This window comes from Cervus elaphus, chromosome 11, assembly GCF_910594005.1.
Source record: "Cervus elaphus chromosome 11, mCerEla1.1, whole genome shotgun sequence".
In the NCBI taxonomy this organism is placed as follows: Eukaryota; Metazoa; Chordata; class Mammalia; order Artiodactyla; family Cervidae; genus Cervus; species Cervus elaphus.
The window spans coordinates 5,288,239-5,308,991 of NC_057825.1; the positions used below are offsets into that span (position 1 = coordinate 5,288,239).

The following is a 20,753-nucleotide window of genomic DNA, read 5'->3' on the forward strand; positions in this document are numbered from 1 at the left end:
TTCTCGGGAGGAGAGGGTCTGTGCGCCTCCTGAGCACTTCTGCTCTCAGCGTCCGTCCCTCTGGAGGAGGAGCTTCCCGACAGCCTTGTCGGAAGTGGAGAGCGGCGTTCTCGGTGACCGGAGGCTCTTGCCTCCCTGCACGGGCTCTGCAAGACCCGCAGGGGCTGCAGGCCGCGTCAGCACTGCAGGGCCGGATGCCGGACCGCGGGTTCTGTTCGTGCGTCGGTTCTGGGAACCGCTGTGCGAGGCTCCAGTGATAGAGCTGCAGACGGGAGGCACAGGGTCCCGTCCTCGGGCAGCAGCTTCTGCCCTCAAGCGAGAAGCAGTAAATTCTCTTGTCCCCGATTTGACGATTCTTCCTGAGCCAGACCATTCTCGCCATCCCCACCCCCATGGAGGTCTTTCACCTGAACAGCCCCCCAAAGTGTCTTCTCCTGGCTTCTCGAGACAGGCAGCTCCTGGGGTGGGGCCTTCCGTGGTTCAGGCCCCATCCTTGCCCGGTTCGCACAGCCCCGCACACCATGCGGGTCCCCGCGGAGCACTGCCCTGTGGACCATGGTCCCAGCCAGGGGCCTCTGCCCCTCTTGGAACTCTTCCACCCATCCTCACCGTATTCTGGAGACGCCTCCCCTCGCCTCCCTGTTTCACCATCCTCTGTGGGACACCCCCCATCTCAGCCTGTTTTCTGTCTCCCTGGGGAGGGGGTCAGCCCTCCCATGGGTTAAAGAGCCATTGCTGGCCTCTGCGGAGTGCCAGCACCTCGGTCAGCGCCTGACCCGGAGCAGGTGCTCAGTGACGATCAGATGAATGTGAGAAACCCAGCTAGCTCGTGAGGAGCCGTGAGGAGGGCTCAGGAGGGAAGAAGCGCAGGCTGAGAGGGGCTTCTGGGGCGGGAACGCGGTGAGGGGCCTCCGTGAACGCCAGTTGATCAGGGCCTGAGTCTCTCGGGAGGGAGCATCCGGCTCGCAGGGCTGCAGGAAGAGCAACCGGGACAGACGTGTGGAAAGCCCCAGGGATGGTCCAGGAGCGGAGAGCGGGAGGCTTGGGCAGGGCGCCCAGGAGCCTGCACCCTGGCCACGGCCCTGCTCTCAAGAGGCTGGAAAACCCCGAGGGCTTCTCGGCAAGGAGTGGGTGCGCCCTTGCGCTTCTCTAAACATAGGCTGCTTCCTAGCATGGTTCCGGGTTCACTGGGACCTTGAGTGGAAAAGAAGGGAGTTCCCGCAGAGCCTGCCCCCCGCCCCACCCCCACGCCCCCCTCTCCTCCAGAGGCTTCGTGACACGTGGGCGGTGCCCAGCGTCCCGGTGCCTCCACACGGCTGTCCACGTGGTGGTCACGCAGACGTACCCCGGGCCCTCTCCCTGGCCGCTGCGGGGCGGGCGGGGGTCTGTGCGCGGCCCATCCAGCCTGGCCCCTCTGTGTCCACAGTGCTGGCCTACATGCAGCTGCTTGAGGACTACTCAGAGCCACAGCCCTCCATGTTCTACCAGACGCCACAGAAGGAGCACGTGTATCAGCAGAAGAATAAGCTGCTCATGGAGGTGTACGGCTTCAACGACTCCTTCAGCGCTGGCGACGCCCCGAACGAGCTCGCCCCGCCCCCCGCCCTGCCCCCCAAGCAGCGGCAGCTGGTAAGTGGGGGCGCCCCCCACCAGAGGCCCGGGACGCTGGCCCCGCTCTCCTGCTGGAATCTAGCTCTGCAGGAGTGGCTCCTCCTCCAGAGCGGGCCCCTGCAGCTGGGACTGGCTTGTATTCAGAATGTTTGCTTTCTCTGTGGACAGTCTTTTTTTTCCTCTGTCTCTCTTCTGTGGTTCCAATATAGACCTCCCTGAAAGGAGGGAGTCAATCGAACCACAGGGCAGGCTCTGTGCGGGGCCATCTGTGGACTCGATTTACATACTGGGCAGCACTGCACAACCACTTGCACCCCCCAGCCGGGGCCAGCCCAGTGAGGACCAGCTCTGTGGAAGCGGGGTGGCTGACACAGAGCCACTTTGTGTTTCGGGCCGGCACACCCTTCCTGTTTTAAAACCCCTCCTGCGTCAGGACGTGGTGTAGACAGCACAAGAGGGGCCCTCCAGCTGTGGGCAGGCTGGAGAGGCGCTGGAACCAGCGGGGGGCACTCGGGTACACCTCTCAACCCTCTTCTCTCCGCCACCAGTTTACTAATCGCATGGACTGTGATCAGGCTCTAGAATCCAAGCGCCCCGTCCAGCCGAGCTCTCTAGGAAGAGTACACCCGGGAGGGCAGTCCGTCAGAGCTGCATGTGCTGTCTTGCTCTTGTGCCGGCCGGTCTGCTCGTGTCTTAACCAGGGAGGGCCGCCTTCATCCTCTGTGAGGGGACGCTGTCCTGTCTGTTCTGGGAGGCAGATGGCCAGACGGTGAAGGTCCTGAGGTCACTCCTGGAAGCTGCCTGGGCCTCAGCAGTCCTGCGACTGGGCCTTGAGCCCATGCCCGGTCCCGGAGTCGCCGAGCCTTGCCACACACAGTTGCCTCTGGGGCTGGGGCAGCCTGTCTCATGGAAGGAGGGCCAGGCTCAGGCCCGGGGTCTGGGTTCCAGTCCTGCACTGACCAGCTGTGTCTCCCCGGCTGTGCTCAGGTCTCAGCTCTTCGCCTGCCCTGCTCTCCCCACAGACAGCTGAATATGCCCGATTGTGAGTGTCTGTTGTTCACCACAGACACATAGATGCCTGCCCCAGGGACCCCTGAGCTAACATGTTTGGTTAAACAGCTGGGCCAGTTTCATTGAGATCTGGTTCTCTCAGCCCCTCCTGCCGGGTGCACAGGTACCCGTCGCCTGGCCCTGGGCGTCCTGTCTGTCCCATGTCCTGTCTCCCACAGGAGCCGAGCCCTGGGGACAGAGCCCTGAGGGACGCGCCTGAGTCCCAGCCCCCGTGAGAGCTGGCACAGCGCCTCACCTCGCAGTGGGGTGGCGGTCCAAGGGGCTCTCTGGAGAGAGGCTGCCAGGGGGCCCTGGAGGGTGGGCAGACATCCTGTGAACGTCCCCTCCCCATGGTCCCTGTCACCCCCTCTTTAAAGTGAGGCTGAGACAGCTGGAGAGACGGGCTCAAAGCCCACAGCAGAAGTGGAAGCCCAGACATGTGTGACACCCCCTATGTGACCACTGGGCGCCCCTTCTCCAGTGCCACTGCAAGAAGTGTGACCCTGTTTTCCAGACAGAAGTGAGCATGACAGGTACACCTGTTGGCCCACGGGCCCTGAGGGCAGCCCGGTTCTAGGTGCTTTATGTGCACACAGCCATCTGCCGGAAACCTGAGGTGCAGAGAGCATCATGTGATGCCCGAGGCCAAGCCAGTCCCCCATGGCCATGCCAAGATTAGGGCCCAGGCCGCCTGGCTCCTGCTCCGCACCATGAAGTGCAGTCGCTCCCACAGAGGAGTGCTGGGGCCCTAAGGAAGCGGAGGAGCTGGGGTGCACACGCAAGTCCACGTGACTCCTTCCATCTTCCAGTGTGCACTTCCAGTGGACACAGGAGTGAAGAGGGCACCCGCCCCCCAGCTCGCCTTTGACGGATGTCCTTGACCCCTTGCTGGGCCGAGAAGCCGTCCCTCTCCGGAAGGTCCCAGCAGATCGGGTAGCAGCCTGCCTCCTTTATGTGTACATGCCTGACTGTTCTCTGCTTTTCTCCCTCCTGCCCTGTCTCCTCCCTCCTTCCTCTGTCCAGCAGGCCTCCTATGCTGCTTCTTCCTTCTCCTCTGTCTCCTACTGTGTCCAGCAAACTAAAGTGGCCTTCACCCCCGAGGACGGCAGTGCCGGTCAGGGCATCAGTGTGTCCGTCTCTAACTCCTTTCTCAGCCGGCACGGCAGCTTACCTGTGCCCTCGGTGAGTTGCTCCCTGCACTCGCTACCGGGAACCTGGGGAGTGAGACCTTTCCCTCGTGGCCGATGCCTCCCGACATGCGTGCTGCTGCCCGTCGCCAGCTCCGGCCCTCCACAGACCCCAGACAGGAAAGGTGGCCTGAAGGTCGGTGTGAGTGGCTGGGGTGGGTTGGGATGGGACTGTTAGCAGCCACACTCAGAGCATCATCACTTAGGCATAAGCTGGCAGAGATGTTTTGGCCTTTTTATTCTGTTCTCCTACTGAGTATTGGGTCAGCCGTGTAGTGTTCTGTGCTTACAAAGGAATATTCCTCACGTAGGAAGCAGAGCAGGCTGTACCCAGTATGATGGAGCTGGAGTTAAGGGAGCTGCGTCAGTTAGCTTTCGCTACCTCTTGCTACGTAACAAATCACCCCAAAACCTGTGGCTTAAAAAGCAGTAACCATTTGTCCTTGCCGGAAAGTGAGAGTTGCTCAATTGTGTCCAATTGTTTGTGACCCCATGGACTCTACAGTCCATGGAATTATCCAGGCCAGAATACTGGAGTGGGTAGCCTTTCCCTTCTCCAGGGTATCTTCCCAACCCAGGGATCGAACCCAGGTCTCCCACATTGCAGGCGGATTCTTTATCAGCTGAGCCACCAGGGAAGCCTTGCCTGACACAGCTTAGCAGCACACCTGTGCTGATCAGGGCAGGCCTGGCTGCCAAGAGCTAGACTCACCCACATCCCTGGCACTCCAGCGGGGACTAGTCTGGCAGTGACCCTCCTGACCCGTCCGCTACATCAGGCCAGCCTGGACTTGTTCACAGGGCAATCGGCTGGGCTCCAGGAAGACAGATGGGAACTTGCAGGCATCATAAGATCTCAACATAGGGCTGGCGTGCGTCCTCTGGGTCAGGCCCCAGGCAGTGCAGCCTGGGGAGGAGAGTGGACTCAACCTTCACTGGGCGGGGCCTTCCACGGGTCACCCTGTGGAGGTTGGGCGGCAGGAGAAGGGCTGGCGCGGTGTCTACAGACACGGAGGCGCTGATGCCTTGGAGGCCACGCAGGTCTGCTGTCTTCCTCTGGGATCTTCATCTGCTCAAGAACCTGACCACCCCCACCTCCTGCTAACTCTATCCAGTGACACCCTGGGTGTCAGGGCTTGGGAAAGGACTTTCCAAGGGAGCTCAGTGGACCCATCCCGAGGTGACCCACATCCTCCCAGGCCTTGAGTTCAGTCCTCTGGGGTGGCACTTTTCCTTGCCTCTTCTTCTGTGAATGGGAGGACTAAGTAAAATCACAGGAAACTTCCAGGCAGGTAGTAAGCTTGGAACGTCTGTCATTATTGCTCTTGTCTTAAGAGCTCTGGGTTCTAGTCTTGGCTTGTTCTGGTCCTGTGCATGAGTGCCTGGGCAGATGTCTTCACCTGCCTGGACTCCCTTTGCCCTCTTGAGTGACCAGGTTGACCTGGTGACGTCAGGGCCCTCGCCAAGTGTGGGTTCCCAGTGTTGTCTTGTCCGGTCTCCGTATTTGGGAGCCACCCAGCACCCAGGTGAAGCTGGTCCTCCCCATTGAGGGGAACTCGGGATGCAGTCTTCCCTTTAGCGCCCAGACCTCGCCGGGTGAGGCAGGACCACTCCCCATCCCTCCCTGGCTCTGGTGCACAGGCGCCCTCTGTTTCTTCAGCAGCCACCTCCGGCAGCTCTTTTCACAGATCTTGCAAAACTTGGCCTTGAGACAATCCTAGGTCTTGACGTGTTTTTTTCCCTCTTCCCCTCTGTGAACAGAAAGTAAGTGTAAGTTTTCCTAAGAATGTCTACAATATCCCTTTTGAGTAGTTTGGGGAGAAGACTGAATGAACTGGACTGTGTACTATAGAATTAAGAAGAATTGGAGGACATTTTAATTAAGCTGGGGTATGAGTATGTCATAGTTTTCCCCTCAGCACACAGAGGAGTCTTACAGCATCCTGCATCTCAGCACCAGCTCCACAAAGGAGCCTGAGGGGAGTGAGCTAAGAAGGTTGCTTTATTTCACTTGAAGCGAAGCCCCTCCAGCCCTCCAGAGATGTTAGTAATGGCCTAAATATATGGAATACTTGACATCTGAAATGCAGAAACCCCGGAGAAATGATTTAACCATAATACCAGTACGTTTTTCATGTATAGTCTCTGCTTACATTTTGAGATGAGCCCCAGACAGAGGGCTTTGATGTGCTCTTGGAGCAGCGCTTCATTGCCAAATGTCTTTGTTCCTTCATCCCTGGACTTGTGTCATCAGTCCAGCATGGAATTCCCAAGAGCTGCCTCATAGGAAAATAGCAGGTACCAAATCTGAAGTTCTTTGCCCAGTGACCTGTTACTTCTGCCTTGTAACAGGAAGATTGAAAACCTTGCCAAGGGAATTGTAGAGCACTGCACTGATCAGTTTAAAATGAAGGAGGTGCTGAAGAAGCATTCTTATTCACTTTTCCTGGGATCCCACGGAAGGTTTATTTTGGTAAGAACGGAGCAGCTCCCAGTGTGGGTCAGGCAGCCAGAAGGATCCAGCACAAGCAGGACGGCCCGTCGTCCTTGAGAAGCCCATGCAAGGGAGTAGGCAGAGTGAGTCAGGCGGAAAGGAGACTCCGATTCAGGCAGGGCATGGACAGCAGTGAGAGTCACAGATGTCTGGGGAAGGCTGTGGGCAGTGGAGGCAGGACGGTGTCAGGAGGGGGCGCTTGAGTTGTGGTCTGAAGGCCGGTTAAGATTTCAGGGAGATGAAGGTCAGTGAGGGACCTGCCTGAAGGTGGGGAGTAGAAGCTTGTCTCAAGTATAAACTCTCAGGACTGAGGTCCAGGGAGAGCGGCTGGAGGGGTGACAACAGCCAGCCCTTCGCGCATCCTGCCCCTCAGTCAAAACCTGCTGCTCCCTCCTGGGTGCTGCCCTCTGGGCTCGGGCCCAGCTTTGACCGCTCTTTCCCCGCTTGTCCCCAGACGTGTTCCTGCTTGCGTTCCTGGGAGGTGCCCACCCTCCTCTTCACAATCTTTGTCTGGGTCTGCTTAGCCCCCAGTCCACAGACCCCCTTTCCTTCCTGGCATGCGCTATGATTCTAGGAGACTTGAACAGCTACCCAGACATGTGGCATCTGGGACATTAAGACCAGTTTTGTAGAAGAAGGTGTTCAGGGAAATGATGAGCTACTGTGAGGCCAGAACGATGTGAAGAGCTAGGTGCAGCCACCCCCAGGCATGGACGGCCGGCCCCCTCATGCCTTGCAGTATGCCTGCCCCTTGGCGGCACGGATAAGTGTTTGAGTGACGGGCCCCCTGAGATACACCTCTCAGATGTGGTGCTGGTGTCCTCTTCCTGCCCCTGGATTCCCTCCATCACTTGTACCCATGGCCGTCTGCCCTGTCCTCACTGCAGCCTTGCCCGTGCTGGCTGCCCGACTCCCACCTCTCCCCAAACTCCCATCCCTCCAGCACCAGTCCTTCCCCTACCACCCTGGATTCCCACTGCTGTTCCCACTGTGGCCCTTCTTGGGCTTGCATTTTCTCCATTCTGATCCCTAGTGGTGCGAAATCTTGGAAGCTCTGAGTTGGGTCCATATTCACTTTACCCTTGACCAAGGTATTATTGGGAATCTATTAATAACCATGAGGGTTTCTGGTCCTCCAGACATTACAACACTGATGTTACAAAAGCCACCATCCTCCATGCCTATTCTTTCTTGGCTCACTGATATTTACTGTCACCAAGAGATATAGCTGGATGCTAGGAGTCTGTTGAAATATTTTCTTTACCATCTTGGCTTCCAAAATGATTCTGGAGAAGCAAAACTTCTAGAAGACCCAGAAGAAGAACTTCAGAAATACCCATAATAACTGTCTTCTGTGTTTAAAAATCTTTCGGGTAAGAAAGTCGTGTGTGTCCTGTTGAGGACTTCAGTTTAAAGGGGGACAGCGTGTGAAGCTGCTGGCCGTGATCCTCTGAGAGCTGGGCCAGGCTTCTATGCTGCAGCACACAGGCCCTTCTAGGACCCTGCCCCAGGAGAGGCTCGCTCTTTCCGCCCTGCTCCTTGGCCTCCTGTCATCAACCATCACTGAGACAAAGGTCGAAAGGCCAAACGGAAGGAGAGGGAGATAGGAAGGAAGACTGTGGACCACAGCAGGGGAGGGAGGGAGATAGGAAGGAAGACTGTGGACCACAGCAGGTGAGGGAGGGAGGGAGGAAGGAAGAAAGACTGTGGACCACAGCAGGGGAGGGAGGGAGGTAGGAAGGAAAACTGTGGACCACAGCAGGTATGTCCTCCTGCTGGTTAAGTAGGCTCCCGCGTCCCCCTTCTGTCCCTGTGTCTTCCTGACATCATCTTTTCCTCACTGGCTTCCCGCCTGGTCAGAGCGAACTTAACTCTGAGAGAGGAGGGTCTGTGGGCAGCACCGGGGGCCCAAGGCAGGCAGGTTTGTCTCTGAGTTGACCTCTCTTGGGCACTTTGTTCCGTCGGCCTGCCCAACTTTCCAGGGTTTCCTAGAGAGTGGCCCCCAGCACCGTCAGCAGTAGGAAAAGCAGGGCTGTTGTGCCAGCCGCGCAGGAGTCTTTGTAGGCCCCTCTGAGTCTGGCCTGAGATCTTCACAGGCTTTTCCGGTCTGCTGGGCCCTTGAAATTTAATGTGGCTCCTCCAGAAAGTTCCCCCGTGCCTTTCTGCCCTTCTTCAATAACCAGGTGCCTGTGTGGCCAGCGCTTCCCTGAAGTGTGACCTCCGAGTTCACTGCCATTCCGAGCCCAGACACGGCCTTGTAAGAAGGAGGCATGGGTGGGCCAGCACTCTTGGGGGCTTCTAACCCACTCAGGTAGAGGTAGAAGCCTGGCTCTGTGTCAGGCCCCCACCCTGAGCCCAGGGTGAGCCCACCTCGCCTGCGGTGGACACCCAAGGGCCAAGGACCACGGCTCAGGGATCTTGTCCTGGGGGCCCGCCAAGGCGGCTGCTCCGCCCCCTCTGTTTCTGTCCCTCCTCCTGAAGACTCCCTGACTCTTGTTGGTGCTCATGTCGTTGTGGGCAGTCAGCGCTCGCAGACTAACTTCAGACAGGTACTTCTCTGCCTCCCCTCGCTGATGCCTACAGCTGACTCAGTCCATGACAGCCCTCTGGTTAGGGACTACAAGGCCCCCAGATCCCTGGGAAGGTCCTGTGTGACAAGACCCCTGAGGGTGCTGGCCACGCGCTGATGGTTGCTTTTACTCTTGTGATTTCAGGCTGCTTGTCAACTTGTCAGGGGCCCTTCCCTCCTGCTCTGTGATGGAATGTTTACCCACATCCTGGAGATAGACACCAGACTGGAGAAGCTGAACCACTAGCTAAGAGTTTTAAGTCAGAGCTGAGGTTAGAATCAGATCCCCCTCATGAAAAGTACAGTGTCAGGTTGACATTTATGAATTATTCATTGACCAGTAAGCGTTGAGACCCAAGAAGGCTCAGAAGAAAGAAAAGCCTGTGCACGGGCCAGACATCAAGAGATGCGCTTTTTTTGTCCTGACAGTGTTCTGACGCGGGACAGAGTGTAGCCGCAGGCTCTCCGTAGAGTGCTAAGAGTAGGTGTGAGTTAGAGCCCCTGTCGTGCTGCATAAAGCCACACTGAGTAAAAAAAATAGTGGAGTTGTATTTCTAGAACTAAATTCAGATCACTGTGGAATCTGTACTAAATCTTCCTATGAAGAGTTGACGTTATCGAGGTTAATGTTTCTTTTTTTAATGCCGGGAAGCATTTCTTAAAATGATTTTATTTTTTTATTTCTTTTTGTCAGTGCTGGGTCTCCGTGGCTGTGCAGGCTTTTCTCTAGTTGCAGTGAGCGGGGGGTACCCTCTAGTTGTGCTGTCGCTTCCCATTGCAGTGGCTTCTCTTGTTGCACTGGCTCTAGGACACACAGACGTCAGCAGTGGTGGCACGTGGGCTCATAGTTGTGGTTCCCGGGCTCTAGAGCATGGGCTCAGTTGCTCTGCAGCATGTGGGATCTTCCTGGAGCAGGGATAGAACCCGTGTCTCCTGCATTGGCAGGCAGATTCTTTACCACTGAGCCACCAGGGAAGCCCTAAGGTTAATATTTAAGGAATATACAGAGCATCTCAAGATGTATTGGAGGTTCTCACAAAAATGTAATTAGCCATGAAACCATTGGCCAAAAATATAGTGTTTTTCAAGGAAAATCTTGTGATTCAAATGCAAAAGCATGAAACATGAGAGGAAGCATAGTAAATTTCTGCTTTCACTTGTCCTCAAGTTCTCCTGAGCAGAACATTTTTGTTCTTCTACATCCTTTGTTGTAGAATTACAAATTAGAATTTTAAATGAATTTAAAAAGACTCCACCAAGAAGTTTATTTGAAAAGAGAGAAGGCATTTTTTGGACACACGTGACGTCGACATTGCCTTCCTTGGGCGAGCTGAGTGCTGTCTCCTTGTTCACACAATGGGACCCACAGCAGTGTCTCCCCTCGCCTCGGGTGCAGGAGCTCACAGTATCGGCCTACGACCCTGCCACTTGGCTTCAGAAACTCCGCTTTTGACATTATCTAACATGTAGTAATTATAAATTAACACAGGCATCTCAAAGAAGGAAGTTCCCTCCGGGCCTAAGACGGCTTTCATAAACATGTAGTTAACTGGGAGCAGGAAGGAGAGAGGAGACAGGCAGTCTTGTGGCCAGTTTGCCCCTTGGAGCGAGAAGGACTGTTATCAAGGGTCCTTCCTGGTGACCTCGGAATGGTCATGTCCCATCTGAGAACTGAATCAGGTGTGGTGGTTTCCAGGAGATCCTGCCCCAGGAAATCAAGGCTGTGTGTTTTGCAGCGGCTAAAAGCTTTACTTTCTTCCAAGAGAAATAACTGAGGCCCACATTGTGTGGACACTCACAGGCCCTATTTGAAGGACACGTCCGCTGAGCCCAGGACTGGCCCTGGGCTATAGTTCCCACTGGCTCACTATAGGAGAAGAAGGACCAAACCACCCTTGAATTGCAGCTCCTTTGAATATGTTTTCTCACAAATGAGGGATAAAACTTTAAGCCCCCAAACAAGCTGTCCAAGCTAAGTAGCGTCACGAGCCTTGGTGGAGCCAAGAGTGTACAAACACTTGGTGGCGACAGTCAGTCCATTCACTCAGATGAGCGCATTTCCCGTGATTGGTAGGGCTGGACGTTCTCCAGAGCGTGGCGCCCGAGTCACCGTGCAGTTGCTGTGATTGGCAGGGCTGGATGTTCTCCAGAGCTTGGGGCCTGCCCAAGTCACCCTGGAGTAGCCGTAACAGTCAAGGTCCTCTGGCCTGCAGCCTCAGCCCTTGGCTGCTGGCACGCTGACCGCCTCCCCTGGGCCCTGGCCTTCTGATAATCACAGGGATTAGATGAAATGTCTGTCATGTTGAGGAATCAGAAGTTTCCTTATGAAGATCTACTTTCCTGCTTTCTTGCCAACACAGCGCAGGGCCTGTCCCCAGTCATCTTTCATGCCAGGATTTAATGGAAAGGAAGTGGCACTGAAAAGGGTGCCTGGCCCGCTTCAGGAAGCTCTGCTACCTAGCACATCAAGGCCACACATCCAGGCAGTTGCCCTCCTCCTTTACATCCAGAAGACTCTCGGTGGTTCGTTCAGGTGTGTAGGTCGAAGAGTGGGTTGGTGGCTCCTATGTCTCTGTACCAAGTTACAATCCTCCTTACGAAGATGCAGAGACAGGCTGGAAGGGGCAGCCATGGACCTAGTAAGCCATGGCTGGGCTCACCTCGGCAGAGGTGGTGCTGGGACGGCTCCGTCACACTCAGGGAGCACTCTGGGCACGTGACAGGCCCTAAGCTTGCGATCCTGCAGCTCTGCGAGGTCTGGTCTGCTCACTCCACTCAGAGACCTCCCAAGTGATGACCAGCCTGCAAGAGGCAGTGAGCCAAGGCCTGACATACACGTCAGACACGTAGAGAAGAGATCTCTGTATCTTTGTAAGGAGGATCATAACTTGGTGCAGAGTAAATGAGGTGGTTCACATAAAACCTTCAGCACCTCATCTGCCCAGCGGGACGCCTTCAGTGAGAATAGCTGTCATCCCCACCATCATGAGATGGCTCTTGCTGGCGCTTTGACTGAGATCAGGGCTGACGCTGGGGGCCCAGTGCCCCTCTTCCAACTGCTTCTCCTCAGAAGTCACTCGAGCAGCACGCATAGATCTTCTGCAGAAACATGCCCCCTCCCAACAGGCAGCCTGTCCCATTATAGACTCCTGGGCCCAGACAGTCTTACTCCGGCTATAAATAAAAATTCCTGCCGCAGAGCGCAGCAGCAAAGCCCAGCACCAGCCAGATCCTAAAATAGACTCCAGGCTGTGGGGAAGGCGTGTTTTCTGCTCCATGGCCAGCCCTGCGTTCTCCCTGCCCTTGTGAAATAAATGTGATCTTAAAGGGCCTGGAAACACTGCTCAGCGGAGGTGGTGGATACCGGATTTGTTGACTGCGGTACAGGCATGAGCCTGCAGAGGCAGGGAGGGACCGGCCTGGTGGTGATTAGAGAGCAGCCGTGCATCTTCCCCGTTCCCCCCCGCCCCCACCGCCCCCTGAAGGTGATGTTCAGGCCTGGCTGCTGTCCCAGCAGGACCGCATAGCTTGAATACCAGAGCTGAGCCCAGCTCAACCAACAACTATGTTGCTGAGGGAAGGAGGGCAGGGCAGCCAGCCACTCTGTCCCAGAGACGCCCACCCTCCTTCCCTTCTCCTGGCGGCCGCCCCGCTCCTCTGCTGTCCTCACCCTCGGTGGCCTCCCCTGCAGACCCGCACCTGCGCAGCCAGGGCAGCTTGCCCATGACCCCCCGCACCCACTGTCGAGACACTGCTGAGTCGGGCAACATTCTGGGCACCTTGGTTAATAACAGCGTTAGGATCCGTTCCTAAACATTCCCTCATTCAGTAAGTATGTACTGAGTTAATTAAACGCCTCGGCTCTGTTTTTCGAGGCACTCCTAAGGGTATTTTGGAGGGCAGGAGAGGAGAGCTGACGCTGATTGCTTGTCACCCAGCCAAACTTACAGGGCGTCTCAGTAAACGCACACAGAGCCCCTGGGAGGGAGGAACTGCTGTTTCCAGCCCCGGTTTAAAGAGGAAGAGACTGAGGCTCCAGAACTCACACCCCCTGCCCGAGGTCACACGTAGAGAGCTCAGGACCCAGGTGCAGGTCTATATGACTTGAGCACGTGCCCTCTCAGCAGTTGTCTCAGCTCCCAGAAAAGGTACCTGCTGTGTGTGTGTGTAAATTAGGGCTTGGTTACTGCAGGGCCCACTCCAGTGCTCTATGCATTTTCACGCTTCAGGGATGGGGGGGTGTCAGCACACTTCAGGACCCCAGAACCGGCATTTGGCCTGGTTCGTTCTGGCTGCTGTAACAGATTACTGCAGCCTGGGTGGCTTATAACAGCAAGTGTGTTTCTCGCAGCTCCAGAGGCCAGAAGATCCGGGCCCAGTATGGTTGGGCGAGGCCCTTTTCCTGGTCGCGGACTTTTCTTGGTCCTCATGTGGCAGAGGGTAGAGCCTCTTTTCTGTAGCACAGACCCCAGCATCTGGCGGGGAGTTGGGGGTGAGGATTTCAACATATAGATTTCAGGGGGGGGGCACCAACATTCCGATCATAGCAGCACCAGAGGTGAATCATGAGCGAGGCAGAGTCGTGGCCAGGAAAGAGGCCCCTGTGCATGGGAGTGAGCATCTGGCAGGCCTGGGGGCCGGACTCCTGCGGGAGTCTGCAGCCACTGCCCCAGAATGGCTGGCACGGGGGTCCCTCAGACAGTCTCCCAGGACCGGCTGAGCCGTCCCCTACCTCAGCTGATGCATTTCACTGGTCTTCTTCGGGCAACTTCTCTGCCAGTGAGAGCGCCTCCCTGTGGCTGTGGGGGGAGCATCCTCCAGAGGTGAAACAGCCCCCAAAGCCAGACACACGCCACACCTCGGTCACCCCCAGCAAGGCCCTGGCTTGGACGGCTGCTCTGAGAGGTCAGACGGAAGGTGGTGGCCCCTGGCCCTGAGGAGGGTGCCCCATGGACGCTCAGGCTCCACGGTCCCGGGGGGAGGACAGCTGAGCCCGGGCTCCACCGCTGCAGGCTTTTCCCCAAAGAAGGCACGTGGACAGATGGGACCAACAGGAACCCAGGCCTCATTGTCGGCACTGTGCTTCTTCATGTGTTCCCCTGTGTGTCTGGGTTGGCCTTGAGCTTCTGAATTAGGTGGGAGTAAAATGTGTGAGGACAGTCAGTTTTTAGGCAGGTACCTTGGGTCGGATATAAACCAACAACCATGGGGCTTGTGGCCTCACCAAGGAGCGGGGAGCTCCGAACTCTGATCTACAGCCCGGGGGATGGGGGGTGGCGCAGAGAGGGGTGTGCTTGTCCCTTGAGTGACAGCAGCTCTCCCTCCAGGTTGAAGTGCAGCTTTAGAGAAGCCCTAAAGGAATGAGTGGCTTTAGCCTCCCGTTAGTTTAGGACTTCATTTCTTCTTGCTCCATTTCAGGATTTCAAAAATCCTGTGCCGGGTACTTCCTGGTGGTCCAGTGGTTAGGACTCCTTGCTTTCACTGCCAGGGGCCCAGATTTAACCCCTGATCAGGGAACTAAGATCCCACACACCTCACCAAAAAAAAAAATCCTATGCCAGAATGTAGAGAAGACAGCTGAGCGAGCGGTGTGCCTGTTTGTTTTTTGGACGGGCTTTTGTCAAGTTCCAGCCCCTTATGGTGGGAAGTGAGCCTGGCAGGGGCTTCAAACTCAGCCCCTGCTGCACAGTCGTCCCTGTTTCTCTAGGACAGTGGGCAGGCCTGGCCACCCGAGGGGACTGTTAGCTGGTGGTCTCCGACCCTCCTTCCACAGCAGAGCCCGGGCCTGAGTCTGTGCTCACGGGCTCTGCTCTCTGCCCAGCCTGACTTAAGCCTTTTCTCTCGTGATGGGACCCTCGGAGAGCAGAGCCTTGCGGTCCTAAGGGGGCCGTCAACAGAAGGGCGTTGCACTTCATCTGTTAAAGAAAGAAAACGAAAGAAAAAAGATGGGCAGAAAAGGAAATGCACTCAGAAATTTTTAGTGTTTTGGGAGCACAATTCTTTCAACCATTTTTAAAGCCTATCACTTCCCTTCCAAAGGATTTGAAGTGACTACCATATTGAAAAGGCTTGTGGTATTTGACTTTCAAGGACTAAAATCAGATTCATCAAAAAAAACTCAAAATGAGTAAATGTGACCAGGTGTCTGCACACGCTTGGTTCAGTCATGAGGTTCCTGGAAGGACAGTCGGCATAGACAGGACCACATAGGTTTGATTTTCTGACAGAGGATGGGACCCCCCCCCCACAGTGTGTGGTGGGGTGCACTGCATCCCCCTGTGTGGACACTGTGGGCAGCTCTGGGTGGTCTTCAGGCTCTTCTCAAGGGGCCGCCAGGCCAGGGTGGGGGGGCCTCCAGCCAGAGGGCCACAGGGGTGGCATGGCCTGAGCGGTGTCTTCGTTTGAAAGACTGTGATCGGCCCGTCACGGCTCAGCCAAGTTAATCTAACGACTTTTTCTCTTGTCTGTTTTCTTCTTCCCTCCTCTCGTGTGCGTGTCTGTGTCCCACTCTGACCCTGCAGTACAAGTCTGTGTTTAGGTCCTACTCGCAGGATTTCGTGCCTCACAGCCAAGCTTCCGTCCAGCCTTTCCTTCCGTCTACCTCCTCTTCCTCTCCACACTTCCCACCTGTCCACCAGTCTCAGAGCTCTGATTTAGCCGTGCCACCCGTGGCCAGTCTGCCTCCCAGCACCCTGGACGGGCTTCTCTCGTCTTCTCAGGAGAGCAGCTTTCACGGGAACACTGTCTGCCTTCCTTCCGAAACCTCTTTCACTGACTCGCCCCAGACGCCTTCGGTGAGAACTCAACACGCACGCCTCCACACGGGGCTGCCCGCTCCAGGAAAGCCTCCACCCGCCCTCGCTCTCGAGGCCATTGCTGGCGTGGGCCCTGTCGCGCTGTGGCTGGGCTGAGGGGTGCGCAGGTCCCCCGCTGAGATGGTAGCCTGTCAGCTTCCAGAGCAGAAAGCAAACCTTCTGTGTGGATTCCCAGCAAACTAGGATCTCATTTTCCACAGATGGGTTAGTGGCCACTTAGAGATGATCTGTTGTCATAATCATGAGATATAAATGCTACTGGTTTTTCATGTGGTTAGGGGTTTCTAGAGAAGGGCACAGAGGTCTCCGACGGCCCAGGGGCAGTTGCGTGTTGAGTTGCTGTGGTACTGAGGATGGGGGCCTGCTTGCCGTGGGTCAGGCGGGCTTCAGTGCCTCCTCCGGGCTCAGGACAAGGCTGCTGTGCACGGGGACGGGGGGACGGGGCAGGACAAGTGCAGGCGCCTGCAGCCGGCCCCCCAGCGTGGGGATGCTCTCCTGCCATCCGTGATCGCCCCCCACCCCCGTTCTCTTGCCCTCTATGATCGTCCCTGTCCCATGTCCACCCACCCTCCATGATTGCCCCTGTCCCCTGCCTTCCGTGACTGCCCCCTGTCCCCTGCCCTCTGTGATTGCCCCCGACCCCCCATCCTCCATGACTGCCCTTCGTCCCCCGTGCCCCATCCTCCATGATTGCCCCCCGTCCTCTGCCGTCCGTGATTGCCCCCATCCCCTGTCCTCTTGCCCTCTATGATCACCCCCCGTCCCACATCCACCCACCCTCCATGATCACCCCCACCCCCCGCCCTCCGTGACTGCCCCCTGTCCGCCGCCCTCTGTGATTGCCCCCATCCCCCGTCCTCCCTCCCTCCCTCCCATGATTGCCCCCCATCCTCTTTCCCTCTGTGATTGCCCCCCATCCCCTGTCCTCCCTCCCTCCCATGATTGCCCCCCACCCTCTTTCCCTCTGTGATTGCCCCCCATCCCCCGTCCTCCCTCCCTCCCTCCCATGATTGCCCCCCATCCTCTTTCCCTCTGTGATTGCCCCCATCCCCCGTCCTCCCTCCCTCCCTCCCATGATTGCCCCCCATCCTCTTTCCCTCTGTGATTGCCCCCCATCCCCCCGCCCTCCATGACTGCCCCCTGTCCCATGCTGCAGCCCCTACTGTCCCTGCTACAGCAGAGCACAGAGGAGTACACCTCCTCCAGGGCACTTTGAGGGCCAAAGTGCCCTTGACGTCTTTGGAGAAGCTCCAGCAGGAAACCTGGGTCCCCTCTGACAGAGGCAGGCAGTAGCAAAAACAGCTTTGTCCCCTGACCCTGGGAAGGGTCCCCAGGGACCATCCTCCCCTCCTTGAGAAAGAGCATCCCAGTCAGGGCCAGCCTGGCGGGGCCATCACAGATGGGTATCTCTCACCCTGTCTCCCCCAGAGCGAGCACGCCTATGAGGGGGACTACGTCAGTCTGTATTGCTCTGGCCAGAGCGGCGAGGAGCTGGCCCGCCCTCGAGGAGTAAGTAACCTCGGGCTGCCTCGTGCATGCGGCCAGGCCTGCGGCTCGGCCCTGTTCCAGTCAGCCTGGGGCTCCCGCTCATGCCCGGCCTGGGGCTGACTTGGCTCCGCAGGGAGAAGACGGAGCTTCTGGTGGAGCTTTCTTTGCTTTCGCTTCCGCGTGTGGGTCCCCTGCAGCCTGGCCGGCAGGCCTGCTGGAAATCACAGAGCAGCCGGCTCAGTCCTGGCTAGCTACTCTCAGGGATTTCTTTCCGCCCCATCATCCGGTGTTGAGGCCTGTCTCCTGTCCGTCCTCAGGCAGGGATTCCTCTCTCCCGCACCGAGCTTTCCAAACCAACACCTTTCCCCCAGCATGCTCCCCGTCTGCACCCCTGCTCCCAGGGCAGCTGGGGGGCCCCCCAGGTCTCACACCGTCGTGATCACCCTGGTCTTCTGCTGTCCCAGTCCCAGTCAGCTCTCCAAGTTTTGCTGCAGCAAAACATGAGCAAGTGCAGAACTTTCCAGAATAACTCTCCCCACCCTGAGCCAGGTCCAGTCCCTAGAGGGGCACCCTGAGGGTACTCCGTCCTCCTCTGGGGTCAGCTCAAAGGGCCCAGCCATTGAAAGCATGGTCACTCTCATTGTGATGACCCCCGTAGCACCTCAGATATCCACACAAGCAGGCCCCACTTTAGGAATTAGCAAGTTGTAGAATGCAGTGGAGTTCCCACTCCAATGGGATCCAGCCTGGTCCCTGGGAGCTGTTTTTCCCCGAGTGTCCCCTGCATCTTCCAGGCCAGCCTCTGTACACGGAGCCCGTCCCAGGCTGACCTTCCAGGGCTCCCCTCCCCCTGTGACCCTCCATGAGGACGTTTCTGCATCTTTGTGTTCCCCCCCGGGTCCCCCCTTCTCTGTTGCAGCCTGGGCGGCAGACCAGGGGTGCCAGGGCCGTGTGATCACTGAGAGGGGTGGGCCAGGTTCCTGGGAAGGAGCCAGGGCGCTGGAGGAGGGGAGGGGCTGCCTTGTGCGCCTGAGCAGCGAGGTCCTTGGGAAGCGTGACGGGGTCAGGCGAGCACTGCGGTGCAGAGGGCATCTGTCAGCAGAGGTGTGCTGCACACCCCCGGGCACAGCGGCAGGGCCGCAGCCTTCAGCGCTGGGCTCGGGGGCAGGCCCCATCCCTCCCCACAGTCTCTGTTTCTCTTGTGCCCAGGCACGGGGATGCCCGCCAGCAGGTAGGGTGTTGGTCAGGGCCACGGAGGAAGGGCATGCACTGGCTGAGTTGGCCGCGTGGTAGGCAGCCCCCGGGGCGGCCCTTTCTGCCGGGAGGTGATGGCATGGCTCCATCTAGGCTGGCAGCTGACGGAGGCGTGAGCAGCGGTACCTTCACTCTCCTTGAAGGCAGGATGCTAGTCAGAAGAGGCCGTGCTTCCTGTGTGCCGGTCATGATGGACATGTTTGCATCTCAAGCTGCTCCCTGGGAACTCGCACCCCGAAGCCGCATGCAGGCAGGTGCTCTGCGGAGAGCGGCCCAGCAGGGGCAGCTGTCAAACACCCAGCTCTGCCTTCTTTTTCCAGGAGTCACCTGCGGCGAAGGACGGACACTCCAGAGACACCACGTCGGCCGGCTGTGTGCCCGGGAAGGAGGGCAGGGACAGCGGGGACAGGTAGGAAAAGTCCCTCGTGGGGGTGGGCTCCCTGAGAACAGAGCGTCTGCCGTCTGGTGACCACCACCCCCGCCCGCAGGGCCTGGGTGGCTTTGTGTTCACGCTTGGGCTGCACAGATGCTGTGCTTTTTACAAATAGAAAGTTTGTAGCAGCCCTGCATCAAGCCAGTCTATGGGCACTGTTTTTCCAACAGCATCTGCTCGCTTCGTGGTTCCTGCATCACAGTTTGGTAATTCTCTCAGGATTTCAAACTTTTTCACTATTACTGTATTCATTATGACAGTCTGTGATCTTTGAGGTTACTATGGTAATTGCTTTGGGGCATCACAGACTATGCCCGTAGAAGATGGCAGACTGAATCGATAAACATGGTGTGCGTTTGGACTGCTCCACACAATCTGAATAGCTGTCTCCCCCCCTCCACCCCCACCCCCTACCTCTTAGGCCTCCCTGTTCCCAGACACACAGTATCGAAGTTAGGTTAGTTAATAACCCCACATTGGCCCCTAAGTGTTCAAGTGAAAGGAAGAATTGCTCCTGTCTCACTTCAAATCAAAAGCTAGAAATGATGGGGCTCAGCGAGGAAGGCATTTTGAAAGCCAAGACAGGCCTAGAGCTAGGCCTCTTGCACCAACCAAACAGTTAGGCATGTTGTGAAAACGAAGAAAGTCCTTGAAGGAAATTAAAAGTGCTGCTCCAGAGATCACATGAATGGTAAGAAAGAGAAAGCCTTCCTGCTGGTACAGAGAAAGTCTGGGTGGTCTGGATAGATCAGACCAGCCCAACATGCCCTTAAGCCAAAGCCTCATCCAGAGCAAGACCCTAATCTCTTCAATTCTGTGAAGGCTGAGCAGGGTGAGGAGGCTGCAGAAGAAAATTCTGAACATAGCAGGGTTGGCTCATGAGGGTTCGGGAGAGAAGCCGTCTCATAACGGACAAGTGCAGGTGAAGCAGCAAATGCTGACGTAGGAGCTGCAGGAAGTCATCGAGAAGACCCAGCTCAGGTCATTCATGGGGGAGGCTTCACTAGACAGCAGATGCTCAGTGTAGAGGAAACAGCCTCCCCTGGAAGAAGATGCCATCCAGGCCTTTCATAGCCAGAGAGGAGAAGTCAGTGCCTGGCTTCAAAGCTTCAAAGAACAGGCTGACTCTCTTGTTAGGGGCTAACGCAGCTGGTGACTTGTAACTAAAGCCAGTGCTCATTCACCATCTGAAAATCCTAGGGCCCTTACGAGTGATGTGAACTCTGCTCTGCCTGCACTCTGTACGTGGAACAGCAAAGCCTGGGTGACAGAACATCTGTTCACAGCATGGTTTGCTGAATACGTTAAGCCCACTGTTGAGACCTGCTGCTCAGAAGAGAAGATGCCTTTCAAAGTAGTGCTGCCCATGGAAAATTTACCCGGTCACCCATGAGCTCTGATGGTGATATTGATGTGTGATGAAATCAGCGTTGTTTCCATGCCTGCTGACGTAACATAATCCCACCCCTCAAAGACCTTCATGCCAGCCCACAGACGGCCACTGCTTCTTGAGTATCTGCATACATACTGTTCACCTTAGAAACTACCCGTAACAGTGTTTTCTTCTTCAAATCCTAAGCCAACCTCCCCTGCGCCTCTTACGAGTTCAAGTGTAATGAAGGAGTATAAAAGATTCCCACCCCCAAACTTTTTATTGTGAGTTTCTAGAGGTAGTGTGTATGTTTTTTGTCACGTGTATTCGAAACTGTTATGAACATGACCCTCAGTCCCTAAATATTTCAGCATGCCTCAAAAGTGCCAACCTGATTACAGTATGATTGTCACACCCAAGAAGAGTAATAGTAAATTCCTTCTGATATGCAAATGCAGAAAGTGAAGAGGAAGCAAAGAT

At 56.6% G+C, this 20,753-nt stretch overlaps 1 protein-coding gene across 17 annotated transcripts in view; it reads left to right on the forward strand.

The window, feature by feature from the left end:
- RAPGEF1 (Rap guanine nucleotide exchange factor 1) overlaps positions 1–20,753 on the forward strand; it is a 135,125-nt gene that overhangs the window by 98,318 nt on the left and 16,054 nt on the right. For 4 of the 17 annotated variants that reach the window (XM_043916546.1, XM_043916545.1, XM_043916550.1 and 1 more), the window contains 5 exons: positions 1,427–1,629; positions 3,685–3,984; positions 15,433–15,705; positions 17,155–17,235; positions 18,789–18,877. In XM_043916546.1, the coding sequence (XP_043772481.1) occupies positions 1,427–1,629; positions 3,685–3,984; positions 15,433–15,705; positions 17,155–17,235; positions 18,789–18,877 (946 nt within the window). The remainder of the gene's footprint in view (positions 1–1,426; positions 1,630–3,684; positions 3,985–15,432; positions 15,706–17,154; positions 17,236–18,788; positions 18,878–20,753) is intronic. The other 13 variants (XM_043916556.1, XM_043916551.1, XM_043916555.1 and 10 more) reach the window with 8 other exon arrangements.